Source organism: Equus caballus, chromosome 23 (assembly GCF_041296265.1).
Source record: "Equus caballus isolate H_3958 breed thoroughbred chromosome 23, TB-T2T, whole genome shotgun sequence".
NCBI lineage: Eukaryota > Metazoa > Chordata > Mammalia > Perissodactyla > Equidae > Equus > Equus caballus.
The window spans coordinates 53,068,732-53,084,887 of NC_091706.1; the positions used below are offsets into that span (position 1 = coordinate 53,068,732).

The 16,156-nt window shown below is 39.6% G+C and overlaps 1 protein-coding gene across 10 annotated transcripts in view; it reads left to right on the forward strand.

Moving 5' to 3' along the window:
* The window catches only part of FOCAD (focadhesin), a 269,889-nt gene that overhangs the window by 196,816 nt on the left and 56,917 nt on the right, over window positions 1-16,156 (forward strand). For all 10 annotated transcript variants that reach the window (XR_011431488.1, XR_011431487.1, XM_023627427.2 and 7 more), the window contains 4 exons: window positions 879-971; window positions 6,911-6,999; window positions 10,590-10,634; window positions 15,294-15,402. Coding sequence is in view for 8 of the 10 variants with exons in the window: in XM_023627427.2 (XP_023483195.1) it covers window positions 879-971; window positions 6,911-6,999; window positions 10,590-10,634; window positions 15,294-15,402 (336 nt within the window). In the remaining 2 variants the exon portion in view is untranslated. The remainder of the gene's footprint in view (window positions 1-878; window positions 972-6,910; window positions 7,000-10,589; window positions 10,635-15,293; window positions 15,403-16,156) is intronic.

Sequence of the window (16,156 nt, forward strand, 5' to 3'; positions counted from 1 at the left end):
AGATGTTTTGTCTGGGTTCTCTCTTCAGAAACAGGGTTTCAGTGTTGGCATATATCATTTTTCTCTTGTTTACCCACACTGATTAAAGGGCATTTATCTAGTGGTGTACACAATTGCTGTGTGCAGTACTCATTTGCATGCTCTGACCATCATGGTCGCTACACAACATGATATTTCTCTTGGCAATTTAAGTTTATTACTTCAGAAATTGTCATACTGGAAATCCAGGATGTGAGCAATATTTATTTTTATTTAAAATTACTAGGGGGATTTGTTAGACCATACCTAGTTTCCTGACATTGGCAAGAGGCTTTACAGAGTTTCCCCTAATTTTCGAGGACATATTTGTATTACACATACATCTTAACTTGTTATTATTGTAGGATTTTATTTGCTTTAATTTAGAAAATTCCAGACTTATTTTATTTTGTCTTTATAGGACTCTAAACTCTTCTCCTTTGAAAATATCCGAAAGATCTTATTTGTGATTCTGATCCTAGACTGATCTGGTTTGTTTTAGAACCTAAACCATTTAAATGAAGGGAAAGAAAGAATCAATGATATAGTTTTTTTTTTTTTTTTTTTTTAAAGATTTTATTTTTTCCTTTTTTTCCCCAAAGCCCCCCGGTACATAGTTGTGTATTCTTCGTTGTGGGTTCCTCTAGTTGTGGCATGTGGGACGCTGCCTCAGCGTGGTCTGACGAGCAGTGCCATGTCCGCGCCCAGGATTCGAACCGACGAAACACTGGGCCGCCTGCAGTGGAGCGCGCGAACTTAACCACTCGGCCACGGGGCCAGCCCCTCAATGATATAGTTTTAATTTTATTCTGTTTTAATATGGTGCTGTCTAACTGATGATGTGGTATGTTTTCCCACAGGTTCACATCCAGCTCTCAGAGTGGCACCGTGCAATTTTTCTCCCGCAGGCCTGGCTTGCATATATGAATCGAGCTTACCATGCCGTTTTACAGGTAATGAAGTCATAGGACGGTTTGCCCTAGGGGAGGGTCTCTTTCTTATCTCAAATTTTGCTGCAAATATGTATTTAATGTAAAAGCACTTGGGAAAATAGCACCGTCAAAAATGCAGTGGTTATTTTTGCTCATAAAAGAATGTGAGGAGTACATATATAACTGCCCTTGAACTTTAAATGTCGATGCCTCCATGTGTGTCCCGTCCACAGCTCCCCATTGAGTACTGCTCTCCTCTCTCCTGCTGCTTTCTGAACATCTTCCGGATGTCCCCTGTGGGTCGCCTAGCACCTCCACTTGAGCATGTCCCCACCTGAGCTCATGGTGTGCCCTTGCACCTGTGTCTCCTCAAGCTGGACTTGCGTATGTCTCCAGGCTTAGCTCATAACCCTTCCCGTGAATTTTGTGTCTCAGCCTTGCTGAATTTCTTTGTTTTCCAAACTCAGCATGTCTTCCCTAACCTCTTGACTTTTACACGCTGTTCCTTCTGTGGCAGGCACTGCCATTCCCTCTCTGCCCACCTTGTTCTACTTGTTCTTCAGATCCTTTAATCTGGGAAAGCACCTGTGTGCTCCCCTGCCCCCTGGATTGTATGCTCCTCTTATGCGCCTCCTTAGAACCCGTGCTTCCCCTTTTGAAGCACCTGTCCCCTTTGTTATTTGTCTGGGGCCTCCCTCCAGTCATCTCTGCTCCATAAAGCTAGGAGCTGTGTTTTCTTCTCTGTTGTCTCTCTAGAAACTGACATAGTGTCTGAGACATAATAGGTGCTAAATAAATGAATTATGCTCAATTTGACTTCATTTAATGCAATAAGATTGTAAGTTATAGTTTGTGAATTTTTAAAATTAGAAATAATTTTTAATCAGTTTGGGAATACATGAATAGTTAACAGTATAAGAAAACAACTAACTCAATCATTTTTCCTAGCTTAAAATTCACTTTTAAGGATGATAGAAAAAATCTGGTGGTTCTTCAGTAATATATGGCCCAGAGTAAGGATTTCATGGAGTCTCGGGAAATGTGGTATTATGGTTAAAGTTAACAACTGTCCTGAAGGACTGGGGGTAGGTGTGTAGAGGGAGGGGAGATGACTAAGTATCTGAGCCTGGGTGTTCTCAAATTAAAATCTTGCTGCAACATATTTTATTGAGTCTTGAATTTATAAAGTACCGACACATCTTCAGTACCTGATTAGGATTGAGTAGTGGACCAGGAATCTACATGTTTATCAAGCTGCCAGGTAATTTTAACGCACTTAGTCTATCAACCACACTGAGCAACAGTGGTTTAGATGGCTACCCAAACTACACTAGAATCCTCATTTTACAGATGTTCGCTTGGTTCCATTGTTTCCTTTGGCTCAGCTTACACACTTTTTATCCTCAGCTGCATCTGGGCACTCAGTTTTGAATAGATGCATGAGGGAATGGCTGCCTTACTGATGCACATCCTTAACCAATTCTAGTTTTTATGCAAGAAGAGTGAGATTGCAAATCAGAGTAGGCACTTTTTCTCACATTCATTTTTCCCAACGTAATTTTGTAGTGTTTTCCTTTACCAAACATTTATGGAGCACTTTTTACTGGCCAGGCTGTGTGCCAAGCACGTGGGATACAGAGGGGAATAAAGCCCTCCTTCCTCTCAACGAATTCCCAGTCCGGTGCGGGAGACTAATGTGTCTACTAGAAATCCCAGTACAACATCTTTGATGCTTTAATAGAGGATGTACAGAGTAGTATGGGCACCAGGAGAAGGGAAGAATAACTCCTCCTCCTGTGGAATAAGCTGAATTTTATTTAGCTCTGAGCATAAGGAAGGCTAAATTGAACAGGATTATGGTATAACTCATGCAGATGACTTGCAATTGACTAAAAAAACCCTCCATGTTGTTTTTTATAATGAGCTACCATTTATTGAATAACTGGTGTGTGTCCAATATTTAACGTATATTATTTCAATTAATCTTTATAGAAACCCTCCAAAGCAGGTGTTGTTAACCCCACGTATAATGGGATTCTAGTTGGGCAAGCAGGGTTAGATAGGAAAGCAAAGCAAATGGCGCAAAACCCTACAGGCAGTAAATGAAAGAATTGGAGCTTGACCCAGAGTTGTCTGACTCCAGAGCCTGTCTTTTCCACTGCCTCTTGCATTTTCTCTGATGCTGTCATTAGTTGTAACAAATAATGCAAATTGGTTTAATATTTCAAAGGACAGATCTATTTTTGAAAAGCCAGCTGAGTATTTTTAGTAATGCAGATCAAGTATTCTGCCTTTCTGCTGTTGTAGGTGATAGTGTGTATCTTTATTTATTTATTATTTAAAATCTCTTTACTTTGGATGTCTGATAAGTCCAGTTCCATTGAGAATTGGTGACAAAAGTATGGACTATAATAAGAAGATTCTCAGTATTATTTGAGAGTATAGCTTTGCTTTTTAGGCTATCACTATTATTTGAAAGTGCACTGATGCATTTTAAATATTCAACAAGTTTTTTAAATGAGTCCACACACTTAAATAGAATTTATGGTATCTTAGAAGAGTTAGGGCAACTGCCAGACTCCTCGTCTATATCAAGAATTTCTGTCCTGGAGGATACTGCTTCTGCATAGAAGTTATAATTACTTCCATCTGGTGCTAGACATATTTTGTAGCATTAAACTAGAGGATCATTTAGAGGAGCCATGTTTTATTCAATTAGGCCTAGGAGACACGCTAAAAGGTACATTCTACGTTATTTCCTGGAGGTTGATTATGATGTGAATAAGTTTGAGATCTGAACACTACTAGTGACTTTTGCATAGTCGTCTGCTTCCAGCCTTATCTAATTTTTCCACCAGATGTGGGATTTTGAATTATAAGCATATCAAAGTGGTTGACATGGGAAGGTATTTGGATTTCTTCCCATTAAGATGAAAAATGCAGATACAAGTTGATTGACAGTTCAGAGTCCATTTTGGTAAGGAGCCCTCTACAGCTGGCTTTACCTTTGGCCCTTGTGGGATGCTGAGGAGGGTAAGGTCTCCAGCTTTTGTGTAAAGGGCTCTTAGGGATTGTGAATGTGACCTCAAACAGGAGAGAGGAATTAAAGCAGGTTGACTGCAGATGCTTGTTTCCTGAGTTGGTAAGCTAAGTTTCAAAATAATCTGAAATAAAAACCAGGGTCAGGAACTGTGACCCCTAGTAAATTACTCTCTGACCATTTGTAAGGGTTGTTTGCTTGTTTGTTGTAATGTGTAGGTTTGGAGCTAGGTGAAATTGCTCACTATAATCAGTATGTCCTTGCTTGCATAGGCTAGAGATAGGAAAAAGTAAGAGGGTAGATAGATTAATAACTGGAATCTAGAGGCAATCCAAAAATCTCAATTCAGGTGATCATTTCAGCCTTCTATCACCCAGTGAATGCTTCCTCCCTTAACCACAGCTGTTAATCAGAAGCAGAGGTGACTGAGTTGAATGTCACTGATCTCTATCACCAATAGGTGGAGAATTGGACAGCAAAGATTTGGATCTGACTAAATAGCCTAACATGGACTGGGTGAAAGGAGTTAGAGAGACATTCCAGGAGAAGGGATTGAGAGGAACAGAGACTCTGAGAAAGAAAAAATAAGAAATTTACTTAGTTACAGGGCCAGCCCCATGGCCAAGTGGTTAAATTTGTGTGCTCTGCTTCGGCAGCCCAGGGTTTCACCAGTTCAGATCCTGGGTGCAGACATGGCATGCTCATCAAGCCAGGATGTGGCAGTGACCCACATACAAAATAGAGGACGATTGGCACAGATGTTAGCTCAGGACTAATCTTCCTCAAGAAAAAAGAGGAAGGTTGGCAATAGATGTTAGCTCAGGGTGACTCTTCCTCAGCCAAAAAACCCCCAAAAAACAAGAAACCCGATTGTACTGGTTTATGGCTACAGGAGAGACTGGGAAAGTAGGCTTTCTCAAGAGGCTGCATATAGACTAGCTTGTGTTGTGTTTATTTCTGAGCAGATTTTAACCTTTTAATTTCCTGTTTCTTTTTTGGAAAAGCATTATGGAAAGTAAGTATTTTAGGGGTAAAGAAGCATCATTTAAGAAGCGTAATGAACAGGGCCAGGCAATACAAATATTTTCTTTTTTGCCTACCCTCTGGGAGGCCAATATCAATATTAAATATTAATATATCTTGCCAATTTGATCACCTCTGATACATTGCTCCAAAAGACAAAGGAGAGAATAGAAGGGCCAGGATTCTGTCTTTGAAAACATGGAGATAGGATGATATGATTGAAGTAAACAGAAACTATGAAGGATGTGAATAGAATGCCCATCAAATCTCAGAGTGCCTGAACGTGAGCCCCAGGGCATTGTGTGCTGGAAGTTGTGCTAAATACCGGGACTCCTTAGACTGATAAACCAGTCCTTGGCTTCAGTGAGCTCACAGGCTAGTACCTGAGGGTGTATGAGAGAAATACAAGGACATGCAACTGTAGAGTCTGGATATTACATTTTTAGGAACCTTTTACTCTGTGAGAGTATACAGATTAAAACATGAATTATTTCAAGAAGGATTTAGATAATATTCATGAAAGATCATTACATAAGAAGATAAAAGGGGAGGTGGGATTTTTTGCTGTTATTGACAACAATGTGGTAATGGTAGCTATTATATATCAGGCACTAGACTAAACAGACACTTTTTCACATTATTTAATATGATGCTCTAATACCATAAGATAGTTGTTAGCTATGTTTTAGAAATGAGGAAACTGAAGCTTAGAGAGATGAAGTAACTTGCCCAAATTTACACAGCAAGTAAGTGGAAATGGCATTAGATCAAGCGTTCTGATTCCAGAGCCTACATCCTTAACCTGTCAAGCCACAGTGCTTCCCTCTCTAGAGGATATAGAGAGAGATAACTTTTGCTCTTCTTTCTACCTTAGAACTCCAAAATCAATAAGGAAAAGACAATAGAAAAATGGACAGAATAGGAAATCCAAAAGTCAATAAACATTGGAAAAGATGCTCAATCTCATTGATAAACAGTGGAATGAAAATTAAAACCGTAATGAACACCATTTCACACCTGCCAGAATGGTAAAAATGAAAAGCCTAACAATTTTAAATGTTGGTGAAGATATGAAGTAACTAGAACTCTTATTCACTGCTAGTGAGAATGTAAGCTGCACAACCACTTGTGAAAATGGTGTGGTATTACTGAGTAATACAGTATGCAGTCTAAGTTCTTGTCCAACTTAGAGTGCATCAGTAAACCAGTATTTTAATTACATTTTCGTAATGTAATTGGTGATGGACTAGAAGGGAAAGCATCTGATCAAAATAATCCTGAGTGTAAAAAAATAGAAAGGATAATAAATATTTGAAGGCCTTGGTCTTAAAGGGATGCTATTAGCTATATTTATTACATGGTAGAAGTTAAAAATTATCATGTTTCTTTTTATAAGTTCACTCAAAAAATAGAAATGTAATGTGCAGCTATTTGAGAGTAACTTTTATTATATATTACCTGAATCTTAAGAGTTATATACGTATCCTTGTCTTCTACCATTCTGTTATAAAACTGGTGCTCAGACTCCAATCTTGCTAGAGCATCAGTTGAATTTATCAGCTGCTGACACAGGCACATCATTACTATATAGGGGATTTTTTGAATGGGACCTATGAAATTCAAATCTGCTTTTAATAGATATCTCAAAATGAAGTGCTCTGCACTAAATTTGCCAAACATACAACTTCTCCAGGGTATACATCTTTGGTGAATGTAGAAATACCAGAGCAGTGATGTAATTATCATTCCTCACACATCCTCCTTCATAATCTAATATCGGGAACATTTATGGCCAATTCGGAAAGGAGGCATCTGTTATCTAAGTGTTTTCCAAAGAAATTTCTAGATAATTTCACCCATAGAGGTTGCATGCTGACCCGTGCTGTGGTTTTTGCAGGGAAGAATAGCAGAGCTGGAGTTGCAGCTAAAACATGGAAAAGAAGGACCTGAGGAGGTGCAATACAAGAAAAGCACAGCCTGGCTCTGGTGAGGACGTGGCGCTTCTGCTCAGTGTTTATCATGGGAAGCGGACTATGAGGGAGAAGGTGGCCACCTTAATGGCTTCCATGTTGAGGATTTTAACTCCTATGTGAGCCTGAAGGGGAAAAGTCTGAAGATCTAAGTGTGTTTTCCATCCTCTTCCCAGATAAAAGGACAGCTTTATTCATCAATTTTATGTATTTTTTATTGTTTCCTAAAGCAATGTGGAAATGGTTTTTTTTCCCTCGTATAGCTGATTATTTTATATACTTTTGAATGAAAAATTCTGTTTTTCCCACTCAGTTCCTTGCCTTCCTAACTTACGTTGTCCAGGAATGCCCTTCCACTCCCCTGCTCCCTCTCCCCAACACATCTCCGTTATTAGGAACAACTTTACCATGTCAGCCCTTTAATTTCTTTGGCAGACACCCGCTAGTGAATTCCCACTATATTATCTGGAAATGTGTAAGTGCTGGCACATTAAAAGCGATTTAAATTGTTACATGGGTTGGGATGAACACCTTGTCAGACTAGCATCGCAGCAGCCTAAATCTAAGTAAAGTGCTCAGAATTTAAATAGCTTTGCCTGCAGCCACAGGTTTCTTTAATCTAAAAATCTGTTCAAAGGTTACGTGATTTTAGATTTTTATTTACTGACAGTTGGCATATGTAGAGAAGCAGAAGCTGTGTGTGTGTGTTTAACTAATTCTATTCTGTTACAGTTTCTAAATTTATTTTAAAAATAGCAATGTAGTTTAAAACGTTATGACATTGGATTTCAGATTAGACATGAAGAATTTGGATTTTGCTTCCTATTTGCTACTATCCTTTACATGTAGTTTTAATTTTATCTTCTGAAAGTGATAATCTGGTGGGGGTGGTACGTTGGCTATACTCCCCAAAATATATAGGCAGATGCATGGAATAAAGGTTATGAGAAAAAGATGGAAGTCAAGGATAACTCCAAGATTTTGACTCTGAATAACTAAAAGTACAGAGTTCCCATTTATTAAGATGGGGAACACTATAGAAAAGCAGATCTCTGTAGGGTAGAAATCAGGTTTGGGACTTGCTAAACCTGAGATATCTAATTAGATCTCCAGTTGGAGATATCAAGTAGGTTGTTGACTGTATGAGTCCAGAGTTCAGGGCTGGAAATAGAAATTTGGGAATCCTCAGCATATTGACTGAATTTAACATCAAGATGCTGGATGAAATCACCTAGGGAGTGAGTGAAGATACAGTAAAGGTCAGAGGACTGAGCCCCAGAGCACTTCAACATTTAGAAGTGGGGAAGATGAGGAGGGAACCAGTAAAGCTCACAGAAAATCAGTGATCAGTGATGTAGGAAGAAAACCAAGAGAGAATGGAATCTTTAAAGCCGATGGAAGAAAGTGTTTCAATAAAGGAGCAACCAATTATGTCAAATGCTGCTGTGAGGCTGCAAAAGATGGTGACTGAGAATGGGGAATTAAATTTGGCCTCTTGAAAGTCATTGGTGACCATGACAGGAGCTGTTTTGTTGGAGTTCTGGGGACAAAAGCCAGATCTAAAAGGATCTGGAGAGAGTGGAAAGAGATGAACCAGAGTCATCAAGTGTAGACTACTCTTTTAAATGAGTTCTGATGTGCAAGGAGCAGCCAAATGGGGCAATAGCTGGAGGGCTTTTTCTTCTTTTTTTTTTTTTTGTGAGGAACGTCGACCCTGTGCTTGCTCGCGCGCACGCTCTCTCTCTCTCTTTTTGGCTTGAGGAAGATTGTCACTGAGCTAAATCTGTGCCAGTCTTCCTCTATTTTATGTGGAATTCCTGCCACAGTGTGGCATGATGAGCAATGCTAGGTCCATGCCTGGGATCCAAACCTGTGAACCCCGGGCCACCAAAGCCAAGTGCGCGAACTTCACTGCTATCCCACCGGGCTGGTCCCATGGAGGGCTTTTTCTTCTTTTCAGTTGGTAGATATTACAGTGTGTTCCCACGCTAAGGGGAGTAGTAGAAGTAGAGAAGGAAAAATTGGTGATGCAGCAAAGAGAAGGGAGGAGATAAGGAAGGGAACTAGTCTACAAGTGGAAAGTTTGGCCATGTGTAGAGGTACAGGCAGTTCACCATTTGTAAATATTTCATACTGACCAATAAAAGAATACATTGAATGCACTATACTCCACTTAGGAAGACTGAGATTGGACAATACATTTTAGAGAAATTTATTGTCAAATGGTTTTATAAAATACAAGTTTAAGGTCTGTAGGAGAAGTTTACAGCTATCCGAAAACCTGACTTTTAAGAATGACTCATTCTCAGGGAGTGCTGTATAGCTCAGATCTTCTTATATTACAAATGAAAATATTTATGAATGCAAATAAAATTTATATTTGCAAAAGTTTTATAATACTTATGAAAACTTTGAATTTATGAAACTCAAAGTATATAGTGAAAATGGCTATGATATCATCTTCAAAACGTAAATTTGGCAGTCCCTGATTGTTTTTCACTGTATCTCAAGGGTCTCATGTTGAATTTTTTTTTTTTTTTTTTTTTGCTGAGGAAGATTCGCCTTGATCTAACATCTGTGCCAGTAGTCTTCCTCTATTTTGTATGTGGGTCACCACCACAGCATGGCCGCTGACGAGTGGTGTGAGTCTGTGCCCTGGAACTGAACCCTGGGCCACTGAATCAGAGCGTGCCGAACTTAACCACTAGGCCACAGGGCCGGCCCTGAAAAAATTTTTTTTATTCTGTAAATATTTAAATTGAGTATACCTTCCTTCAAAGCTGTAAATTTAATTGCTTTCTTTTAGCCTCAGAATGATTTTATAGCCAACATTTAAAATTTTATTTTATATATGTATATAGTGACTATTCTATTACCTACCATTTGGAAATAGTAAATCGTTGTTTTGCTGAGCTCTTGTGCAAAACCGAGAGAGTGTCTCAGTCCGTTCAGGCTGTTATAGCAAAATTACCATAGACCGAGTGGCTTAAGCAATAGAGAAATTGCTTACAGTTCTGGAGGCTGGGAAATCCAAGATCAGGGTGCCTGCAGATCTGGTGCGGGCCTGCTACCTGGTTTGCAAATGGCTGCCTTCTCCTTGTGTCTTCACGTGGTGGAGAGCAGAGAGGGAGAGAGAGCAAGCTCCCTGGTGCCTCTTCTTATAAGGGCACTAGTCCCATTCATGTGGGCTCCACGCTCACCACCTCCCAGAGGCCCCATCTCTAAGTATGATACATCGGGAGTTAAGATTTCATCGTATGAATCTTGGGGAGACACAAACATTCAGTCCACAGCAGAGAAACAGTATAAAGGGCACTTGTATACCCACTGCTCAGTTTAAGAGATGATGCTATTGCAGCACTGCCTGTGCATCCCTTGTTAGTTACATCCACCTTCTTCCCCGCGTCCACGAAGTCATCTCAGGAATAGGAAGATGAAACTCTCTTTGAAGTAAAGCCCTTCTTACAGTTCTTTCACCTTACACTAAAATTCTACATATACAGTTTTAAGATCTGGAGTCATTGCCAGAGGTTCTTATTAACTGATGAATAAGCAAAAAGGTTGTGTTCTTGCTCTAACGTGGACTGTCACACGTCTTTGTTGCAGGGTGCGAGACATGTTGACTGAGGAGATCACCAAGTCAGCTGCAAAGTAAGATCCATTTTTTTCTCTTACTAAAAATTTTCTATAAACATTTTTTTCCTGGCAGGTACACAATCTTTCTCCTTTTAGGGTATTTCATAACTTTAAGAATTTTAAAGGACTTTCCAATTATTTTTTAAAAAATCAGTTGCTGTCCTTTCTTGTATTGTTAGTTCTTACTACATGTCTTTTTGTGAAAAATACAAAAGCACCAATGCAAACAGAACTTTTACATCAAGAGTCTCTGAGGGTGTATCCTTCTTGTGTACCTAACAAAGTGCCCCGTGCTTAGACTTAGATTTAAAGGATTCTTTTTTGAAGAAGAAGAAGAAGATTAGCCCTGAGCTAACTGCTGCCAATCCTCCTCCTTTTGCTGAGGAAGACTGGCTCTGAGCTAACATCCGTGCCCATCTTCCTCTACTTTCTATGTGGGATGCCTACCACAGCATGCCGTGCCAAGCGGTGCCATGTCCCCACCCGGGATCTGAACCAGCGAACCCTGGGCCCCTGAAGCGCGGCGTGTGAACTTACCCACTGCGCCACCAGGCCGGCCCCGATTTAAAGGATTCTAGTTTAGTTTGGGGGAGGAAATCCTTGCTAATGTGAATTATATGGGTTCTACAAATAGATTATTAAATCTCATCTATGAGCTAGCAAATAAATCAAAGTAGTGCTTCGTTTCTTTCCCTTTGTGTTATTGGATCCAGGATATCTAAAAATTGAATTTTTAAATACTAAAAACTAACATGAAGACCCGGTAAAAAGACAATTTCAGTCATATCCTTATGATTGTTTTAATAAAAATAACTTGAGTATTACTACCTTGAAACTTTTATTTATCTTAAGTCAGCTCTCACTAAGAAAATTATACCCTAATGAACTTGCTTGAACAGTCTCTTCAGATTCCTTTGTTAATGAGCTGACTAATTGTTCCTGGCAGTAGGTTCATTTCAGTTATGCACACTTCTCTGTTCCACCATCGCTTTTAGCTGCTGCCCCATCTGTTTGCCTTCCTTGATCTTCTTATCTGCCAAATAACATAGATATATCGTCCACCTAGAAGATTTCATGTGTATTGAAAGTCCATATTATCTAGAAATATTTAATGGCAGTATAGTTTATCCCTATCACGTCCCGGAACATTCTGTAGCTAAATAGGTTTTGCCTTAAAAAAAGAAAACGTGATCTACCTTAGAGTCAGCTTTCCACCAGTGATGTCTTAAACGGGGACTTAACCGTCAAGTCTGATCTCGGTACAGGGCACTCCTCAGCCTCAGGGCTTCTGAATAAGGGGAAATAGAAGTGGTAACCCTCCCCTACACTCAGTTCTGTGGGAGGCGCTGGGAAATATCTGTTGACATATCTGTTGACAAAATGAACACTAAAGTGCAGAGGCTTCGATAGGGCCTCATTTGGGTCTGCTTATCTAGTTTGGTGAATTGCAGACACAGTGGGAGAGCGTCCTGGGATAAGGGGGCTGCCTTTGACCTTTACCTTTCACGGTTTGTTCTATTATGTAGTCTACATATATCCTGTTAAAAACAGGCCTCTGACATTTGCAGCAAAAAGCTTGAATGCTGAGGAAACCAGCAGCTTTCTATTAAAACAAACTATAATTTTGCCTCTCTAGTAGCTTTTGCATTTTCCATTCTAAAATTTTATTTCAACAAGACTTTAATCTTCAGATTTGCAGAGCGTCGTTTCATGACTGATACCTAAGAAGAGTGTGTTCACATTCTCAGTGGTACGGAGTAAAAATAATTCATGTTCTCATGGTGTTACCTTTTCATCAAAAATTTCAAAGCACTTTATAGACCTTATCTTATTAAAGCATGCCTGGCAGTACTAGGCACGACAGCAAGTGAATAGGAGATAGTTAAGGTCCAGAGGCTGGGAGTAATGATCAAGCAGGGGAAAAAATCACTCTGCTGCCCTCTCTTAATTTTGTCCCCCTGGCTTCCTCCGACCATGAGAGTACCCCACCAGCACCTCCTGCCAGCTTGGCTTTCTGTTCCTTGGACCATGGGCTGCCACGGGCTGATTTGGGCTAGTGGAGGACTTATTTTGTTCTGAGCTGCGAGTTAAATGCAGGAAGTAAAACCCCAGTCACAGGATTAGACTGATTTGCTCGTTTGAGAGCATTTCTAAAGCATCAGGGATGGGGAGAATCAGAACACAGGTAAAACCTGATGATTGATGTAAGTTTATTTTCATTGTTATTAATTAAATAGATTTGAACCTGAAGATAAAAATCCCCAAAGGATTGGGTCACTTTACTAATATGTAAGGTAACACTTTGTCCGTAAGAAAGCATCAGTGTAGCTCATCCTTCCTTGTGCTTTTTAATTAGGTTAATGGCATCAGTTTGTTTCAAAAGACAATTTAATTAAAATGTCAGTGGTGGTGCCTGGATAAATACTGTACTGATGCTGACATGTTATTATGCAAATTAGTTACTGCTGCTGGACTGCTAGGGGATAGTTATTTGATCAAGAAGGTGATGAGTGTTTGCTGAACCAGTTGTAGATTTTCACCTGGCCAGTTCCTCCTCAAATTTGTTTCACTGAATATATATTGAGTGTCTTCTCTCCGTAAGTCACTGTGCTAGGCGTGAAGGGAATGCAAAGATGATCAAGAGCTGGTCACGGTACCTTTGTGAATTGTGTAGCTTGGCCTAAGCATGCATTGTGTGGACTGTGGACCAGTTTTTTCTGTTCAAAGATTAATTTCAAATATGTGTTTAGTCTGCAACCAAAGGTCTAATTACCTGTGGCTGTAAATACATATTTCTCCATTTTACAAGAGCAATACATGCTCAGGAATGTCAAGGCCAGTGAAACTTTTGAAATAAAATCATTTTGGGCACTGTTTTAAAACTGAGGCTAAATTCTCTTTCAGAATTCCAGGCTTAGAAAGATACTTTTTATGTCATTTAATATAACATCTTTGTTTTAAAAGCTTTGATAGCCAGTTTCTGGTGACCATCTAACTTTTTCTACAGGGTGATAAAAACTGAGGATGTAATTCTCAGATCACTGAGAATTTAAAACTATTTTTTGTTTAGCTTTAGGGATTCATGACCATTTTGTAGCAGGATAAAGAGATAATATTAGAAATAAAAGATTTAATTTTGGTTTTGTTAAATGATTTCATGGCTAAGGCACCTAGGAATGCCCAGGTCTTGCCTTGTTTTCTGCTGTATTATTATTAGATATATGAGTTCCCAGTAATCCTCACTGAAAAACCTAAGTTGAAGCCATTTGCTTAAACCTCAAGACTTCCTTCCTCCTTTCTCTCCCCACCCCATCCCCTAATATAAATGTTGTTGTCTTATCAACTTATGGCAGGCCTCATAGATGAATGAATTAAGGAGGAGTGAACAAAATGACCGAGTGTGCAGAGTAAGCCTTCACTGAGCTTAACCACCCCAAGGTGGGAGAGAGAGAAGGAAGGAGGGAATGGATGAATAGATAGATGGCAAAAAGGAAGCAAAAATGCTGGAACACATGTGTATACTAACCTTTTAATACCCGCTAACTCACATGTTCAGTCATGACGATGGGCTGGCACTGGAGGTACCAGGCTTGCACGGGACCAGGGCTGGAAGCCTTCCTCATCCTACATATCTGTTCTATTCCTGCTCTGAGGTGAGCAGGGGTGTCTCTTGGGTGTATACACTGATTCAGGTCCACGTCTCAAGTCCAGGTGTTGGGAAACCTTCTCTATATTTATGGGAACTCACAATTATAGGACTAACTGAGAACTGGACTATCGATGGTGTATGAGTGCTCTGTTCTGAATTCTGTTACGACAGAGTTGACAAGCCAAGAGCATCTCATCGGTGTCCCACCTGGGATTTATTCTATAGGATCACCTTGGAATTATGGAATAATGCTAAATGTACATTTTTGAAGGGTAAATATATTAAAAAGGTGCAGTTTTCTTGGTACTAAATTCAGAAGTTATACTTAAGATTTTATTGCTAACATTAGAAAACTGCCATTTGAATGACATAAAAGGGCAACTCTCAATCCAAATAGTCTAAAAACAGGCCTTTTTTTGATCTTATCTAGGGTCTCTAAATTATATTACAAACTGACTTTAAGGTTGCTGGCTTTGACATATTGAATGAAAGAAGGGGAGGATAATGATGACTGAGGAAAGCTGCCAGTGTGTCAAGTTGCTAGTAAAGTATGCTGTCTGAAGCAGTTTGCTAGAAGCTGGTTCCACATACCAGAGCTTTAGAAAAGCCAGAGGCTATTCCGTTCTGCTGGCCTTATTCACATAACTGTCCTTGGTTATGTTTTCAGAACAAATCGATAAAGTTAAATTGGCCTAAGATGACACAGAAGAAAATAGCTTAGGAAATGTAATGTCAAATGATGAAATAAAAATTTTAGGAAGAAAGAACTTAGATATATCAGCTTGAGTTTTTAAGTGGCTAAAAAGCATAATGACCATGCATTTATAAGAAGAGTTAAAAATCAGCACTAGTGTCAGAGGAAGGAAGCTGCTGGCATCAGGGAACAGACAGACCTGCATTTACGAGGCTCTGTGAAGGAATAAAAGTGCTTTTTGACTTTATCTGCCCTCCCTATAATAGCACCTTCTCGTCTCCTGGTTAATACGCCCAAAATCCTCTTGGAATTTTTTTTTCTTTTTAAACAGGGAGAGCCCAGTGGTCAAAGGCAACGCGTTGTTAGCCTTAAGCAGTCTTGCTGTCGTTGTGTCCAGACACGAAGCCAGCCTCTCTTCAGACTCTGAGGAAGTCCTGGAGGTGAGTTAAGGGTGATTTGGACCAGTTGGGCTTTGGTGGTGTAACATTGGAAAAATGAGAAGCCTGGCCCTGAGTTTGTGAGGTTAGAGTCTGTGATGGCCGCACCAAGTTATGCTACCTGTGGGCCCTGCCGCTGCGAGCCTCAGTGTCTTCTAAGACACTTTTCTTTGCTGCTTTTCTGTTTTGCTTTCTCCGTCACAATTAAGTGGTCATTTCCATTTGAAGGTACCAATTTTATGCAACAGGGGTTGTCTTTTTGATTACATCAGTGGTGACCAATCTTAGGAGGTTAACTAGGCTTACTGAAAGTGAACAATGCTGTCAAAAAATGATAAATAAGCAGTGTTTACTGACTGAAAAAAATTGTACTTTGCATTTTAATTGTAGATGTCAATGACAAAGTGCCTATTCATTTTTGCAAAGCATTTATTTCTTAATTAAACATGTGGCGAGCTGGCCAACGTTCATTTCCAGTGCTCTTTTTCAGATAATACGTATCCATCAAAATAAAAAGGCATGGATTTATTCTTCTTTTAAGCCCCATTACCTAGTAGCTAGTATCTGGAGACCATATAGCTGAGTGGTTAAAAAACATAGACTTTGGAGTAGGAGAGTCCTGTATTTAAATCCTAATACTTGCACTTACTAGCTCTACGGCCTATCGTTGGTAACTTTCCTTTTCAGAGCCTATACCCCATCTGTAAAATGGGGATGATAATACCAGACAGGAGTGTTGTAAGGATTGAATGAGTTA